This window comes from Falco punctatus (assembly GCF_963210335.1).
Source record: "Falco punctatus genome assembly, chromosome: 4".
NCBI classification, from domain to species: domain Eukaryota; kingdom Metazoa; phylum Chordata; class Aves; order Falconiformes; family Falconidae; genus Falco; species Falco punctatus.
The window spans coordinates 16,093,794-16,109,667 of record NC_137583.1 but is presented as its reverse complement, the minus strand read 5'-3'; the positions used below and the strand labels follow the sequence as shown (position 1 = coordinate 16,109,667).

The 15,874-nt window shown below is 47.7% G+C and overlaps 1 protein-coding gene across 15 annotated transcripts in view; it reads left to right on the top strand.

Moving 5' to 3' along the window:
- The window catches only part of CADPS (calcium dependent secretion activator), a 220,391-nt gene that overhangs the window by 34,460 nt on the left and 170,057 nt on the right, over window positions 1-15,874 (top strand). For all 15 annotated transcript variants that reach the window (XM_080382924.1, XM_080382923.1, XM_080382919.1 and 12 more), the window contains exons 2-3: window positions 10,030-10,143; window positions 14,650-14,982. In XM_080382924.1, the coding sequence (XP_080239050.1) occupies window positions 10,030-10,143; window positions 14,650-14,982 (447 nt within the window). The remainder of the gene's footprint in view (window positions 1-10,029; window positions 10,144-14,649; window positions 14,983-15,874) is intronic.

Below are 15,874 nucleotides of genomic sequence, written 5' to 3'. Positions count from 1 at the left end.
TCTTTCCTTTAGGCACCAGGGCACCATTTGGAAATGTACCTTTGCAGCACTTTTAGAAGATTTTTCACAAAACTCTATTCTTAAATATATACAGTATCAGCTATCTATTGCTGATAATTGAACTGAGAGATTTTACATGCCTGGCTCAGCGATAGAGCAGGAGGCTCAGGGCTTTGTGTCCAGTGGACAATAGATGTGCAGCACCCATACCCCAAACTGATTATTTTTTTTTACTCGTCAGTTTGTGAGACATCTAAGTACTGGAAGTTGTCCTCAAAATATTCTGAAATTTAAATTCTAGTAGGTTCATAGCCCAACCTATCCCTGACTCTTCCAAGTAACACAGCATGGGGGGACTCATGGGAGATGACCTGTGATGTTCTCCAGCTCCACACCATGCCCTTCCACCATGCCCTGTGGTCTTGAGACATGAAAATACATGAGGTAGTCATCTCCAAAGCTGCATCACGTCAACATTCACAAGCTTCAAGAGACTATGTGGTGCTTTCCAGCTAAAAGAAAAAGAAGGGGTGAAAATGTTACTTTCCAAGACTTGCCTGTAAGGCTCAAGAGGAGAAGGAAGATCTTCCCTTAATCCTTTTTCCTGGGCTAAGTATTTTTGGAGGTCTCAGAGCAGCAATGGACTGTACCTACTGCATGTACTGCACTGTTGGAGTAAAAGGGTAGGCCAAGCTCTTTCTGTTGCATTTGCTCCTGCGCCAGTCAGGGCAAGCATGCCTTGACCTGCACCTCTGACCAAGGTCCTTGCTGGCAGGATTTTCCAGGGGAGGCTGTGTAAGTGGTTGTGTTAGTGGCCCTTGAGACTTGGGGTTAACCAGAGGGAGACTGGGAGGGAGCAAATAAGGTGTTTGGGCCGGGCAGAGAGGAGGAGGAGGAGAGAAGCCAGCTGCAGAGCCCAGCCTGGAGGGCACCTCAGGGAAATAAAGGGATTTGTCTTCTGCCTTTGGGGCATCTGGTGTTGGGATGCTTTGCATGTCAAATTGCCCATCCTAGACAGCCTCCATTCTGTTTGCCTCCTGGTTTTATTTGCTAGCTGTATTTCTGTTAGTATTTTTATAAGGTTTTTTTCTGTTTTATTAACAGAGCAGCTATGTTTACCACAGGCAGGATGACGCTGGGCTTTCTGCTGAAAGCTGCCACATCATGATGATGTGTTTTACCCAGCAGAGCTCACCAGGCGAGACTCCTGTCACAGCACGAGTCACCAAGGAGGTTTCTTAGAGCAGCAGTCGCCCTTCAGCCCATGCTCAGTCACTGGCCTAGTATTTCATCATTGCTATTTCTTGCTTGTATTTTGTGCTGGTTTCTCCATTCTTCTGAGATCAAAGTCATATTTTTATTAATCAGTAAAAAAATAAGGGCACGTATCTGTTTGATCATACACAGAAAAATACCCAGCAGGGTTAGCTTAGTCTGTTGGATCTGTTGCAAACTCACTCTGCTAATGGCTTGCTTAGGTAAAATAAGATCAAAGTTGGGAGAAGTTCCAAATTTTCCGTGCTCTTGTCAGGTGGCTCCATCTTGGGGTTATTGACTTGCACACCAGCTGCAGAGGAGGGACCAGCCAGAAGAGAGATGGCAGGAGAAGGGAAACTTGCAGACAGAAGTAGAAGTTCCTGATGCTGTCAGAGCTGCTTTTTCTAATAAGTGTGGTTGATCTTAATGGAAAATGGAACCCTTTTCAGGGGAGAGATGCAGGGTTATCATGTGAGCACTGGATGGACACAACTAGTACAAACAGATGTAGTAAGTGATGCTGGCGGTGGCAAGGCATCTTTTGATGTGTCTACATATAGGCTTGCCCTGTGGTGGCAGCTTGCAGAAGGAAGGTGTAGCTTAGAAAGAACTAAGGAGAAAGTCGTCATGGCAAAGGTCCAGTCCCAAATCCTGGCTTTGCTTTCCTTTTTTAGCATTGTGCATCATGGTGTAGGAGCAGCCTTAATAACGTTTTAGGTCTTTCACATATGCCAAAGAAGTGTGCCTAGCTGGCAGGGTGAATCACAGGAAAAGAATGCACTCAGGGTCTGAGAGGACAAAAAAGAGCATCCATGTGTTTCAAAGAGAGCGACTCGGAGCCTGCGCTTTGTCTCTTCTGATAAACCTGCTACTGGAGCTAGTCTGGTAGTGGAAAGGAGAGATTGCTCTGCTTGATCTAGAGGCTCTGTGCCTGCAACTGGCCTAACCAAAAGGATTTATGTTTTACCTTACCATTACTTATCCAGCAATACTTGAGCCTTTTTAAAGAAAAAATGTTCCAGCAAGTGCCAAAATCATTCAGCACTCGCTGCTGGTGCTGCAGAGCTGCTGGAGTTTGCTTGCAATAACAGAGGTAGCGAGAGGTCCTGGCAAGGGTTGGAGCTGATGCTGTGGTAGGGCGCTGGGCAGCGGAGGGGCCTGCCTTCCTTTGCAGGCAGCTCTCTTGGGTTGTCTCACCCCTTTGGTCACGTTGCTGAAGCAGACATTTACCATTGGGTCAGGAAATACTATTTATGTATTGTCGGGCTGCTGGAGTGAGAGGGTGGTGTAGTCTGAGCTGTATATCGGCGCTGGGCTGATGTGTAAGGACCCGGGGGCTCCTTGCTTTGCTTGTGCCTGAACGCAGCCTGATTTCTGAGTGTGGGGCAGGTGGGTATGTAGGAGTGTTGCTCTTTGGAGGGTCCCCATCGCTGTGACCCATCCCCAACATCGCAGGTGGGCTGAGCAGGCAGGGCATGAGCTGCTGCAGGCAGACGGGGTTGTGCATGCCCTTTACTGCCCTGTGTGTGCAAACCCAGGCATGGTGATGGCACAGTTTTCTCTGCAGCAAATCAACTGGGCATCCTTTTTGAGAGAGGAGGAGGTGGTACCAGGGTTGGTGGCTGGGGACGTGACTGGTGTTTTTCTTGTTTGCTGGATGCAAAGGATGAGTGTGGCTGGAGAGAGAGTGGGCAGTGTGGATGCACCAGGGCCTGTAAATCAGGGATGGAGCAGGGAGGCAAAAAATCAAGTCCGTATGAAGAGGGAATTGTACAGACAGCAGTAGATCAGTGGGTGTGGGCACAATGATCCACGTATGGTCAGACTGTAAGGGAAAAGGATGTGCTAGCTTGGTATCCCTGTAGAGATGTATTGTGGCTATCAGAAACCAAAGCACAAGGAGCTCTTCTGGTAACAAATATCAAACTTCTCTGAAACAACTGTAAAATGCACTGTTAAGCAGCTGGGAAAAGTTCCCTGAGACTGGCAGTGAATACTGGTCACAGTAAAAAGCCAGTGACGTTCAGCCATTGCAAAGCAGCCGCATCTGCCCAGGAGAGTTTGCAATTAAACCCCCAAATGCTGGGGATGTGAGTCCTCCCCGCGCTGGGGGGAGGGGCAGCATCGGTGCAGGGAGAACCTGATGCATTTTCCCAGTGCAAAATAGCCTGGCTGGTTGTTTGGGTTTTTTTTTATAGTCTCATGCCCGTTGCTGGAGCCTCTGGCCTCTCCCCCATGGCCAGTTCTCGGCTGCTCTGCGCCTCTCCCCCGCGCCCCCCCCCGCCCCGCCCTTCCCCTTTCCCTCCTTCCACGTTGATTATATTGTGGCTGGTTTTCTGACTGTGGAAGCAGTGATGATGAGGGATGCTCGTTTGGTTGGTTTAGCTTTTTCCTAAATCACCTGATGCTAAGGAGTAATAAAATATTTATTGGATGTTACACAACCAAACCCAGAACGCTGCTGTGAGCAGTTAAATATTCCTTTTTGCAGTGGTAGCTGCACAGCAAGTGCGCCGAGGAGGAAAAGCTCTGCGCTGCTCTTGGTCTGTGCTGTAAGCTGGTCTCCCTAGGCAGAGGTGCTTCCCCTGGGAATTACCTGCGGTCCTCCGCTGAACCGATGAATCCCTTGGACACACGAGTGTTACTGATGGGCTGAGCCATCAAGGACCAGCATGCAGCACCTGCGCATCCTCACATCGTGGCTGAAGGGCAGACCCTTCCAGTGGGATATGCTGGGTGCAAGGGCACCGTGAGGCATCGGTGCACCCAAACACCCAGTCCTCGATCAGAGGTGTTCAAGCATGGCAGTAAAGGGGGTCACCTCTCTATAACAGAGGTGCCTTTTGCTTGAAAACCTCCTTCTACAGCATTCAAATCTGGCTGCTCTTCCAGCAGCTGTCACATTGATGGATGTGGCTTGATTAGCTGGTTTGAGCACACGTACAGCTGTGGATGGGTTATTCTGTAGCCTGTCACTGACAGTGGTGAGCCCTAAAACATTTAGCAATTTACAGCCTAGGATAGCCTCTCCTTGCAAATCTTCTGTTGGATATGGTACCGTCATAGAATAAGGTAGATTGCAAGGGACTTCTGGAGGTCTCTGACCCTGTTTCCCTGCTCAAAGCAGAGCTCCCTCCCAAACCAGATCATGTTCATGCAAATGAGGTTGTGAAAATTTGCAAGGCCCCTGTCTCTGCTGGACCACCCTCACCACAACTTTACACAGGAATTCTTATCAATTCTTGTGAAAATTTCCTTTCTACTGGCTCCTGGGGCATGTCGTCTGTGGCTCTCAGACAGCTGGGGGAGGGTCTGGAGAACAAGTCTGATGAGGAGCGGCTGCGGGAACTGGGGGTGTTGAGCCTGGAGAAAAGGAGGATCGGGGGGACCTTATCGCTCTCTACAATTACCTGAAAGGAGGGTGTAGTGAGGTGGGGGTCAGTCTCTTCTCTTAGACAACTAGTGACAGATCAAGAGGGAACAACCTCAAGTTGCACCAGGGGAGGTTTAAGTTGGATAACAGGAAAAATGTCTTCACTGAAACAGGGGTGAAGCACTGGAACAGGCTGCCCAGGGAGGTGGTGGAACCACCATCCCTGGGGGTGTTTAAAAAAACACATAGATGTGGTGCTTTGGGACATGGGTTAGTGGTGGGCTTGGCAGTGCTGGGTTAAGGGTTGGGCTTGATGATCTCCAAGGTCTTTTCCAGCCTGAATGATTCTATGATTCTGTTTAATACTGTTGGTGTGCATCATACAAAACTTGGAAAGACAACTGTCCTGTGAGTGCAAGTCATCTTGTTTTCTTCACACATGCAGATTTGAAAGTGAAAATCTGCAGAAATTGTTGTAATTCTTTGAAGTTCAAAGCACGTAAATCTGAGACTCTGCTTTAAGCCCATCGGCGATGCAGTGTGCCGTACAAAACCCAAACCCAACCAGCATTGCATGACTGTGCAGTGCAGGCCTTAAGGAGCGAGTGCGCCCGTACTTATTCTTGCCTGCTCGGACACAGAAAAGCATTTTGGGGAGAGGATGGATCAGTGAGGCACGCTGTGTTGTGTAACTTTTTTCAGGGAACTTTAATGTGGCAAACTGTTCCTCTTTGCCATGCTTCTGCTCCCTGATGTAGGCAAAGGGAGCTGGAGACAGTGTGCAGAGATGGTGCCAGATGCTTGCTGGCTGGAACAGCTCTGGAGAAGGTGCTGTGGCTCTGCGTGTTCACGTTTGTGTTTGGCTCTGAGTCAGAATACGTGTTTGTCTCAAGGAGGCTGGTGCACTGTTTGCTGAGATCTGCATCAAGCAAATCCAAGATATTGCCTCTGCTCTGCTGGTGACCATGGTGGGGACATGGCACGTGCCAGAAATTATTCCATCCTGTTTCTGAGGTCACTAAGTTGTGCTGGGTCTGCAGTTTTTTCTAGACCAAGAAGGTAGGAAGCGTTTGGATGGCTCAATCTAGTCACTGCTAAGCTCTTCCCTATAATTTAGTCCATTATGAAGAAGACCTCTGCTAACCTTCTTATCAAAAGCCATTCAATTCACTAGGGATGCCAGGCCAAAGCTCCATAGGTACCCTGCCTGATACCTGTGCCAGGAGTTCATCATCACTGACTTAATTACATTTTTAATATGCATGTGTATATCTGGCAACTTAAGTAAAGTTAAGATAAAAGCTGTGAAACACTCTGCTACATAAACACACCACAGCGTTAACTTAGGAGAGTTCGCTGGGGTCCAGAGTTGCTGTAGGCAAGCAGGGTGTGCTGCAATCTCTGTCGAACGCAGAAACGACTGTTATTTCTTTAACACCTGCCACACGCTGAAAGCAGTTGCGGGGAAAAACAGTGATGGTTGGAAAAGTGAGGGAAGGTGAAAAGAATAAACCGCTTCTGCCCCCCGCAGTACTCCCGTTACTCCCAGCCCTCTACTTCTCTGCTGTGAGACAGGATCTGCGTTTGTATTTGCACCAGAGGCAGCGAGACTCTGCCCTCCACCTCAACACCCGCTGGGCTTGCAACCCACCAGGGTCTCACCTCCTGCCATAGCTGGTGGAAAGGCTGTGGTACTGTATTGATGTGCTTACAAGGGGAAGTAAGTCTGTTGTTTTCTGCTAGTTGTAAGCACGCTGTGGAAGGTAACTGAGAAGTGGTTTGTATTGGCCTGTTCGTGACCTTACTGGATCTGCAAAAGCTGTTGGCTTGCTCTAAGGTGATCAGAGGGCTGGAGAACCTCTCCCACAAAGACAGGCTGAGGGGCTGGGGTCGTTCAGCCTGGAGAAGAGAAGGCTCTGGGCAGACCTTAGAGCAGCTGCCCAGTATCCAAAGGGGCCGACAAGGAAGCTGGAGAGGGGCTTTTTACAACGGCAGGCAGTGATAGGACAAGGGGTGATGGCTTTAAACTGAAAGAGAGAGGATTTAGATTAGGTATTAGGAAGAAGTTCTTCCCTGTGAGGGTGGCAAGGTGCTGGCCCAGGCTGCCCAGAGCAGCTGTGGGTGCCCCATCCCTGGCAGTGCCCAAGGCCAGGTTGGATGGGGCTGGGAGCAGCCTGGTCTGGTGGAAGGTGTCCCTGCCCACGGCAGGGGGATGGAACTAGATGGTCTTGAAAGTCCCTTCCAACCCAAACCATTCTATGATTTTATTGTATATATGGGGTTTTAGCTGATCACAGGTACCCCTAATAAGGAAAGACAAAGTAACACCTCTGAGCCTGTGGATGGATCGGTGGCGTTGCTTGGCCCTTCTTAAAGGCTTTGGTGCGTGGCGTTGGGGCTGAAGCTGTTCCCCTGCCCTGGCCCAGCCTCTGTCGGGGAGGTGCTGGCTCCTGGCAGCCCGAGAGGCATTTGTGGGTTTTGGCAGCAATGCCCTGGGTGCCTGATGGGGAGGGGAAGGGGTGTGAAATGGGTGGTGGAGCATGTTAGGCAGGTTTTGTTGACCTGCAGGTCTGGTCCCCTCTGCTCCCTTGCTGCTGCTGACTTTCTGCACCAGGATTCTGCTGCTGTGCTGCAGAAGCTAAATTTAATATGAAAGCAGTTTAATTTTGGCTCAGATTGACTGATAATGTCTTTAACAGTGGCACGGACAGAGATCGATACACCAGTGCTGTTTCACGGTCTGGTGGGGATGGAAGACCCGGTGTCCCGTTAGCCAAGGACTGGGCCATGCTGCAGCCTGGTGTGATCAGGGAGGATCTCCTTTTCCCTGGACAGGGAAAATACTTGTATAGAGCTTGGAGGACGAGGAGGAGGAAACTGGCACTTCAGTAGAGGCAAATCCGATGATTCATTTCCACAGCCCCCAGGAGCTCACGTGTGAGCTGCATATTGGGATTTTCTAGGAATTTCAAGAAGCATCATTCATTTTGAAGGTAGCCCATTCAATATTGAGGAAGAAGCATAAAATATTGCTGCTAGGTAGCATTACAGGAATTGAACAAGGAAGGACTTCTGGAGGTTGTCCTAAGAAATAACTTGGAAAAAGAAATTATAAAAATGCCATGCACATGGCTTTTCATTTGGGATTTTAGCATCTTGGCTCAGAGTATCTGCGCTCTTAATATGTATTTCCTTGTGCCTCAACACCCTGATTCCAATGTTACCGGTACTTTTCTTGTTTCTTTTCTGGGTTTCTTACGACCTCTATCACCCTATCATTCCTGGCTGGCATTCACAACGGTTGCTAATACAAAATCATCAATGCATTTAATTAACATCTTGCTTTTCTCTTCTTCCAGATAATTAAATGCTTAATAAAAACAGACCTAGTGCCTTCCCACAGGTGTCTCCCACTTGATCACTACATTGTCTCTGGCTCCTCTTATCGCTGACCCAGTTTTCTTTTCAGTCCTGTCAGGAGCTTCCATCAGCTCAGATAGGTTTGGAGCCTGCTTTATGTTTGCTGCTGTGCATATTGCCCAAGGGCTTGTGATGTCTAGGGTGCTACTGGCAAACACCACAAAGAGTTTTAGATGCCTGACATGGCAGATGGACTCTTAGAGCCAAAACCTAGATCCTGCCAGCCTTAAAGGCAGGAGCTTTTGGCAGTACTCTTCCACAGCGGTCATTGTAGATGGTGCCCAAAGCTGAGGTGGGTCAGGTTAGAGGGATGGTCCTTGGTACGGCCCTGTGATGCTGAGCCTTGCTGCATGCGTCAGACCCTGTGAAGTCTGGGCTGCTGTTTTCCAGGTGAGAACAACTTGTCTTTCCAGCATCCACAGGGGTGGTGAAAGCTCTTCCACGTTTTCCGAAGCAGAGCATACTGAAACTTGCTTTATGTCACTTTGGTGAACACCTCTCCATAAGCACCAGGATAAACTATTCCCAGATTATCATATCAAATTGCCATTGCTCACTAACCCTTCTCAGTGTGATGTTGTGGAATTAATTACCAGTATTCATGATGTTCGTTACTGTAGTCCCTAAACACCCTGCATGGTGCATCATTCCAGATCTAGCGATATTTATCGTTACATTTTCCAATTGGTCCCTCTCCTGTTTTTTATCACTATCTGTGTTTACTAGGCTTCATTATACTCTAGTTGTTTGTATCTCTATAGTTTTTGGTACTTTATTCAAAGCCATTTAGACACTTAGAGACATTAATTTTATTTTTCTCTTCCATTCTAATGGGCAGGTTTCTTCTGCTGGCACACAAGTGAGAAAAGATCAGTCTTCTCTAGACCTTTTGGTTATTATTAAATAGTCAGCCTAATCCGTACCTGCTCTTTTTTCCCTTTAAATCTGTGGTTGTTGTATATACATCTTTTTTGCTTTCTTTTGTCTAAATTAATTCTTATCCTCAAACCCTGAAGTAGTCCTGTGATAAGGACTGTGATAGGCACAACTACATTTAAATCCCTGCAGCCCTTCAGCATGAGTGTTCCCTGCCTCTTAAGATGTTATGCTGGCGTTGCTGGTTCGTGACTTATGTGCCCGCTGTGACTTTGTCTGCGCTGCAAGCTGAAAAGGTGGGGGGGGTTAGCTATATCTGTTCTCAAACTGACAGATAAGTTGGCAAAATAATGGCATGTTATCTTACAAGGCTGGAATAAACCCTTGTAAACTTTCTATTGATGTCATTGTTCCAAAATTAGAACAGTCTTGTGAGTTTTACCAGCTGTACGCTAGACAGAAACTTTTGAGCAGCAAAGAGACAGCAGAGAGAGTCCTTGCAATGATAAGGAGAACAGGTTTGCCCTCGTACAATTTCTTCAGCATTAAATGGCATTAAATTCTTTCACCACTGGTCCTGACCGGTGTTTTATATGTGACAAGCCAAAAGAAATGAGCAAGGGGAAAAAAACAAAAACAAATGAGGTAAGACCAAGACCCTAGAGTGCTGATGAAAGCCAGCTCGTAAGGCTTCCTGTTCAGTGATGAAACCTCGTCTTGGGAAGGGGAGGAGAGGCTGAACGGGAAAACGATTGCACTAGAACAGTCTCTTCCCAGCATGCACACAGCAGCTTCCATTTGACTTGGGTATACCTGAAGTGGTAAAAGTCTTGTGGTGGTGTGTAGTGGCAAAGCTGTTTAGAAATTATGTTCAGGGTGACTTTAGGTGCTTCTGACGCTCGAATGAACTTCCCAGGGTGAAGAGTGCGTGTGTGCATACCCACGCGTGGCTGACTCCTCGTCTGTTGCTGCTGTCCCCAAAGGAGAGCAGAAGTGCACATCATAAACACCCCAATAAGATAGCACAGAAGAATTAGTGGGGGTTTTTTTCCTCATACATAAACCTTTTCTAACCAATTTTCTCCTTTTGGCATGTTTTGCAGATAAGTAAGCAGCAACTCCAGACAATCAAAGATCGTTTCCAGGCCTTTCTCAATGGAGAAACCCAGATTGTGGCAGATGAAGCATTTATAAACGCTGTCCAGAGCTACTACGAGGTAAGGAGAGACAACGTAATATTCATATGAATCTCTGTTCTCACTCTTACAGATGGGGTCAAATTCTGAGCTAATGAATTGTCCTTTATCAAACAGCACTTCGCCTTTATCAAAGGGAAGTGCAAGGCTTCTTCCATCTGATGTCTGGTACATCACAAGGTTTGTGAGGTTCAGGGTCTGAACATGCAACCATGGCAACCCCTACACCATGGTGTATCCTATAGCTTGATTACAGGGAAGATCACCCTTCCTTTAAGCTGGAGAATATCTTCCTGATACTTTCAAACAGTGTGCTTTAAACCAGAGGAGATGACACTATATAAAAGAAATGTCGCATGCTCCCTATGAAAAATACCAAGACAAAACTGGGCATCACATTCAGCTCCTGCTGAAGCTTTTGCATTGTGTCTAAATGACTTTGGGATTTTCAGCAGCGGTCTTGTCTTTTCTGTTTGGTATGACAAGTGCTGTAAAGCAAAGGGGGAGGGAGGAGGATGTACATCTACAAAACTAGATGATACCAAGGAACGTGAAGCATTGTTCACAATTGTGCAAAAGAATAATTATGCATGTCTGTCTTTTTGCACCTCTTTTTATGCAGCCCTTAATGCTGCCTTTCATGTCTTTTCTCAGAAGGAAAGAGCTTCTGTTTTTGAAGGAAATCAATGCTTGTGATTTGTATGAGCAGTGTTGCTTATTTTTTTGCTAGCCTTTGTGCAAACCATTTCTCTTTCTCCCTAGAGCTATTCTGTCATAAAAGGTGAAGATTTTGAATTGCCTACATAAAATACTTCTCTAGAAGTGGAATCTAAGAGGGGACCAAAATCAGATACTAAAACTGAAGAGAATTTTAACTCTATAAAAAATGACAGCAGCTGCTTCTGTGTAAGGAAAGTACAAATTATCTCTGGATTAATTCTATTAAACCAGCCTAGTAGTTACTGCTCCATCATTCTCTGTACAGGAAGGAAGCTGAGAGTAATTTACATCTCTTATCAGAAAAGAAATTGCCAAGGGATCATCAGTTTATCACAGCTTCACCGAACAGATGCTCTTGGAGAAAGTTTTCAAGATGGTGTGAGCTGTGTTTTAGAATGTAAGAGCAGCGTAATCTGCTCAGCTAAGACTATTGGTCAGGAAGAGGAAGCTGCTTAAAAACAGGCAAAATACATCCCTGTTTCAGTGATGGGTCTGGCTGAAAATGTGTCCTGACCAGCTCCAGAAGTCCTGTGCTGTATAATTATCCCAAGTGATCAAACTTACAGAGAGCAGTTGATCAGCACTACATGTCTGCAAAACCTGTTTTCAGTACAGCTGGACACCGCACTGGCTCTGTCCTACTTAAAACAGGCCACAAAAAGCATTATGTATTGCTCTGTCCTTTAGTGCATTTTTAACTGCTGGTCTCCTTTAATTGATAGCCAGGTACTTTCAGCTTCTGTGCAGCTGTAGCACGGCTGCCTGTCTCTTCCTCGGCACCATCTGCAGCAGCACAAGGCAAAGCCTCGCTGCGCAAAGCCGCTGCCCTCCCTCAGTGCCTGAGCAGCGTTCCCTGCTGATGGTGTTCTCCTTCCTTCCCTCCCTGCAGAGGGCTGCCCACCCTTGGTCGAGCCATGGTGCAATCACAGCAGATGCTGCTTATCTTGGCTCCTGCAAATCTCAGGGTTTTGTGAAATCAGCTGTCCCTTGGATGGACACTGTCTAGAAATTGGCATTTGGGTACTGACTTACAAAGCTGCATGATGGCTTGGAAAATACTAAAACTTGGGGTTTTGCTCAGCTGAAGCTGGCTGTCTCTGTGCAGGACATGGCTGGTGTTTCTAAGGGGTCCACTTATTAACATTGAGGAATAGGTTCATTACCTAGGGAATTTTTTTATTATGTTTGGTTTTTTTTTTTTTTCTGGACAAAGAAGGAGGTAAAGGTGACATTGTAGGTCAAGAATGTATTTGCTGTTGCCCTGAATGTGTTTGCGTGGTCGCATTCTGCTGTCAAGGGTAAGTATGTGGTTGTCAGTCTAAGACTAGTTCACAGGCTGCTATCAAATTAAAAGATGGAGTGATCTGAGCAGTTTCTGCTGCGGGTCTGCAAAACGCTGCTGTGCCTGCAGGAATGCTGCAGACCCATGTGTGTGAGGCAGGCCCAGCACACTCTGACAGCAAAGAGCTTTTCTCGTGTCCTTTTACTTCTAATGAGTAAAGCTTTCTCTGTCAAACAGCACTTTATGCAGCAGTCCCTTCAGTGGGTATTATGGAAATGCTTCATTAGACCCATTTCCACTCTGCTTTGGGCAGACAGAGCCAAGGCCACGCATGACTTGGGGGGTTCATCTGTGAACGTGGCAGGACATGCCTGCCAGCTCACAGAAGTCAGTCCTCTTCTGCATGTGCTGGTGTATGCACCCATGCTGGGGTTTTGCTCTGCCAGTTCTTGACTCCTGGCAGTCCTACTAGGCAATCTTACAGCCAGGCGATTCACCTGGTATTTTCTAAGGAAAGCAGCCCGCTCTGCAGGACAAAACACCTCTTTTATCTTTTTTTATCTTCTTATTTCACGGTCTTTTTCTGCTGCTTTGTGTCTGACAGGCGCTCCCCTGCACCTGCCTCCTCTGCCAGCCGCAGCCTTCCTTTCCTCTGCTGCCTGTTGCTCTGCACCCGGGGAGGATAAATCAGGGCTGGCAGGAGAGGGGGGTCGGGTCCTTTCACTCACGGTGCTGTCACCCCTCTGATGGGAGTGAGGACCACAGATAACAGCCGCTGGTGCTGGCAGGTATGGAAAGTCATTAGTGCTGTCGCACAGGGTCAGGCCAAAAGCACCTGGAGCAGATGATTAGAGGGGGAATGCAGAGAGTGCTGCAGTGGGTCTGTTTGCCATGACCTCCCACCACTTCCAGCAGTCGGTGTGCTGGGGACTTCCTCAGCTCTGTCGGGAACTGGAATTTTGATAGCTCTCGACTATTACTTAAAAGCACCTGCACACACCTGGGTGTTATCACTCATATTTAAGCCCTGCAAGGAAACAAAGTGTCTGCTGGTGTCATTTCAGCATGGACTAAAGAGGCTGCTGATGGCATCCTCCCTGTCTCGTCTGCAGGGAGTACTCCCCGGCATGGTGCTACTGGAAGGAAACAGCCCAGCTCTTCCTCAGCAGCGTTTTTGGGCTGGTCCTGGAGCAAAACCCACTACCACTGCCAACAGATGCCCGTGCCATCGAGCGTCTGGGAACATGGAGTGCCATGTTGCTGAGTGGTGTAAAAAAATATCTACCATGTCCTTAGGTCATCCTCAAGCTCTTGAATTATTGAGGGCTGACAGATATACCCCTGTGCTGGCACAGCTTCTTCCCAGCCTGCTGCATTCATCAGTTCTCAGCATCATTAATAAAACAGCAGTTCTTACTGGGCATTGATTGCTTTCCTGCATTCGGGGCTTGGGAGAGGAGAGCCAACACAATATTCCCTTGTCTGTCTCTCACCCTTCAGCTCTGTGCTGCTCCCGTGACATCTCTTGGTCTGCAGGAGTCTGTTATGTTTTTGACCCTTCTGTTGCTCTTGCAGTGAGAAAAGCATCTTCATCAAACGCCTCCTCCCTCCCTCCTGCTGTCAGTGTCCTGCACCTTGCAGGCTGCTCTCCCTGCAAAGCCTTCCCAGGCAACCTCAGGCCGTGCTGAACCATCCTGTGCTACTTCACCAACTCCCAGAGGTGGAGCGGGAATGGATTTGGTCTCGTCCACGTGCAGCCATGCCACCTTTTAGTCATCTGAGTTGCCTTGGCATTTACCCATCAGTTTGCAAAGATTGGGCCATTCATCCTTGTCCTTTCCCGGGGTGTTTTAATGGTGCTCTTGCCGTGCTGGTTGCCCAGGTTGGAAAGACCCAGCTGCAGGAGAAGTGGGGACAATTATTTAGCTGAAAGTTACATTAAACTAATACAATGTCATTCCTGTCATCTTGTGACAGCAGGGCAGTCTGCAAAGATCTCCTGCAGTGTAGCAGCTTAATGTAAGCCTGGTCCCTGCACTGGTCAGAGGTCTCCCGGGGGCCTGGGTATCAGGATAAATGCTGTGCAATGCTGTTGCCTCCAGTAGGATGACTGGGCTCCTTCTAACAGGGCAGAACTTGGCTAGGTGAATGTAGTTCTGCCATAACTTCCTTATTAAAACATTTGCTAGAGTAAAATATAATCCTGCTTTCCCAAAGGGCATTTGATTTATGTATCTGGTGAGGTGCGATCACAACATCGCATGAAGTCCTAATTGCATCAAAATGTTCTGTTTTAGCGGACGCAAAGCAGAAGCTTCACCTGATTTCATTACGCTTCCCACAAAGTACAGATGAAACCTCTGTCCTTCTGGTAACGTGGTTGTTGAGTGAGGAGTTGGAAAACGTACTGGCAGCCAGTTAGTGGGCTTCCCAGCAGCGAAACCATGTTTTGTGATAATTGAAGGGGATTTTTATAAATTTATTTTTTTTAAATGACACCATTTGAAATCACCCTTTTTTTGCAGGTATTCCTGAAAAGCGACCGTGTTGCTAGGATGGTGCAGAGTGGAGGGTGCTCAGCAAATGACTCCCGGGAGGTCTTCAAGAAGCACATTGAGAAAAGAGTGCGCAGCCTGCCAGAAATCGATGGCCTCAGCAAGGAGACAGTCCTGAGCTCTTGGATGGCAAAGTTTGATGCTATTTACCGCGGGGAAGAGGATCCCCGCAAGCAGCAGGCCAGGATGACGGCGAGCGCTGCCTCGGAGCTCATCCTCAGCAAGGAGCAGCTCTACGAGATGTTCCAGAACATTTTGGGGATCAAGAAATTTGAGCATCAGCTTCTATACAACGCATGTCAGGTAATGTCCTTCTCCCAGGCTGGGTGGGAATGGAAGAGGGCTTCTTGGGGAAGGGCTTGCCAGTGAGAAATACTGCTGTTATGAACTAGAAACTTGGGTTTGACCAGACTGTTTGTGAGAGAACTTCCACCAAGCAAGGGGGATTTGGTTCATTGTGGGACTTCTGCACTGCCAGTTTTGTTCCGGCTAGCCAAGTGAGCTGCCTTCTGCTCATGCTTTTTTCCTTGTGAAATACCCCATAGGACTGCTGAGATGGGGAAATTTTATTCCTCCAGCTCTCTGCCTGGATGAGCAGGTCTTTGATGGTGCTTAAGTGGGCTGTTTTGCTTGCCTTTCCTGTGTCACATCACCAATCTAAATGACAGAAGTACGTTCTGGTAGCCTGCAATAACCTTATTAATAGTTGAAGCTCAGACGCCCCTGGGGTGGATGTCTTACGCAAATGGGCTTATTGAAGTTGTACTGGTTCCTCTTAAGAAGAGGGAGCCTATGACCCCTGTGTGCCCGTGGGGGTTTGGGATGCTCTCTCCTTCCGCCATGCCCTTGAGGTGGCTCTGTTTGCACCATGAGTTCCCAGATGCCTTTCCCATTCCTCTCTTTTTCTCCCCCGGTAAGAGCCAGTTCCCCAGAGCCGTGGAGCTGGGACTCAGCAGTGCTGCTTGCATTTCCAGCAGCTCTTGCTGAGGGCTCTCAGTGGCCATCCAGGCCATTGGTGACCCAGATTATGGTCCCCTGCTATCGGATATAAATATCACAGGCGGGATAAAGGGTGTCAGTGTCACGGGGAGGGTAAAGTAATGCTGTGGAAAGTTTTTGGAGGAGGAGCAGACCTCAATCTCTTCCCCATAATTCAAGGTTTCAACGTCTTATTGAAATTAATACATTCGAGACC